Source organism: Eimeria mitis, genomic scaffold (assembly GCF_000499745.2).
Source record: "Eimeria mitis Houghton genomic scaffold, Emh_scaff875, whole genome shotgun sequence".
In the NCBI taxonomy this organism is placed as follows: domain Eukaryota; phylum Apicomplexa; class Conoidasida; order Eucoccidiorida; family Eimeriidae; genus Eimeria; species Eimeria mitis.
Genome location: NW_013576444.1, coordinates 1 through 310, shown reverse-complemented (window position 1 = coordinate 310; position 310 = coordinate 1). Strand labels below are relative to the sequence as shown.

At 49.7% G+C, this 310-nt stretch overlaps 1 protein-coding gene across 1 annotated transcript in view; it reads left to right on the top strand.

Moving 5' to 3' along the window:
- EMH_0024310 (uncharacterized protein) overlaps nucleotides 1-13 on the top strand; it is a gene marked incomplete at both ends in the record, with an annotated part of 594 nt that extends 581 nt beyond the window's left edge. The window contains one exon of the mRNA XM_013502285.1: nucleotides 3-13. Within this exon, the coding sequence (XP_013357739.1) occupies nucleotides 3-13 (11 nt within the window). The remainder of the gene's footprint in view (nucleotides 1-2) is intronic.
- Between the last annotated feature and the right edge of the window lie 297 nt (nucleotides 14-310).

The window sequence follows — 310 nt, the reverse complement described above, 5'->3', positions numbered from 1 at the left end:
TGCAGCAAGATAAGGGTTTCTGGCAGCAGCTGCAGGCAGCAGCAATCCGCCAGACACAAACCCTAAACCCTAGAGAGGTACTCGCTCTCTGCACAACCCTCGCACAGGTAAAACCCTAAACCCTAAACCCTAAACCCTCTAAACCCTAAACCCTAAGCCCCCTAAACCCTAAACCCCCTAAACCGTAAACCCTAAACCCACTAAACCCTAAAACCCTAAACCTCTATACATTTAAGCCCCAAAACCCTAAACCCTAAACCCTAAACCCTCAATAGTTCATCCTCGGTAGCCCGCTGCTGCTTGCACAGAC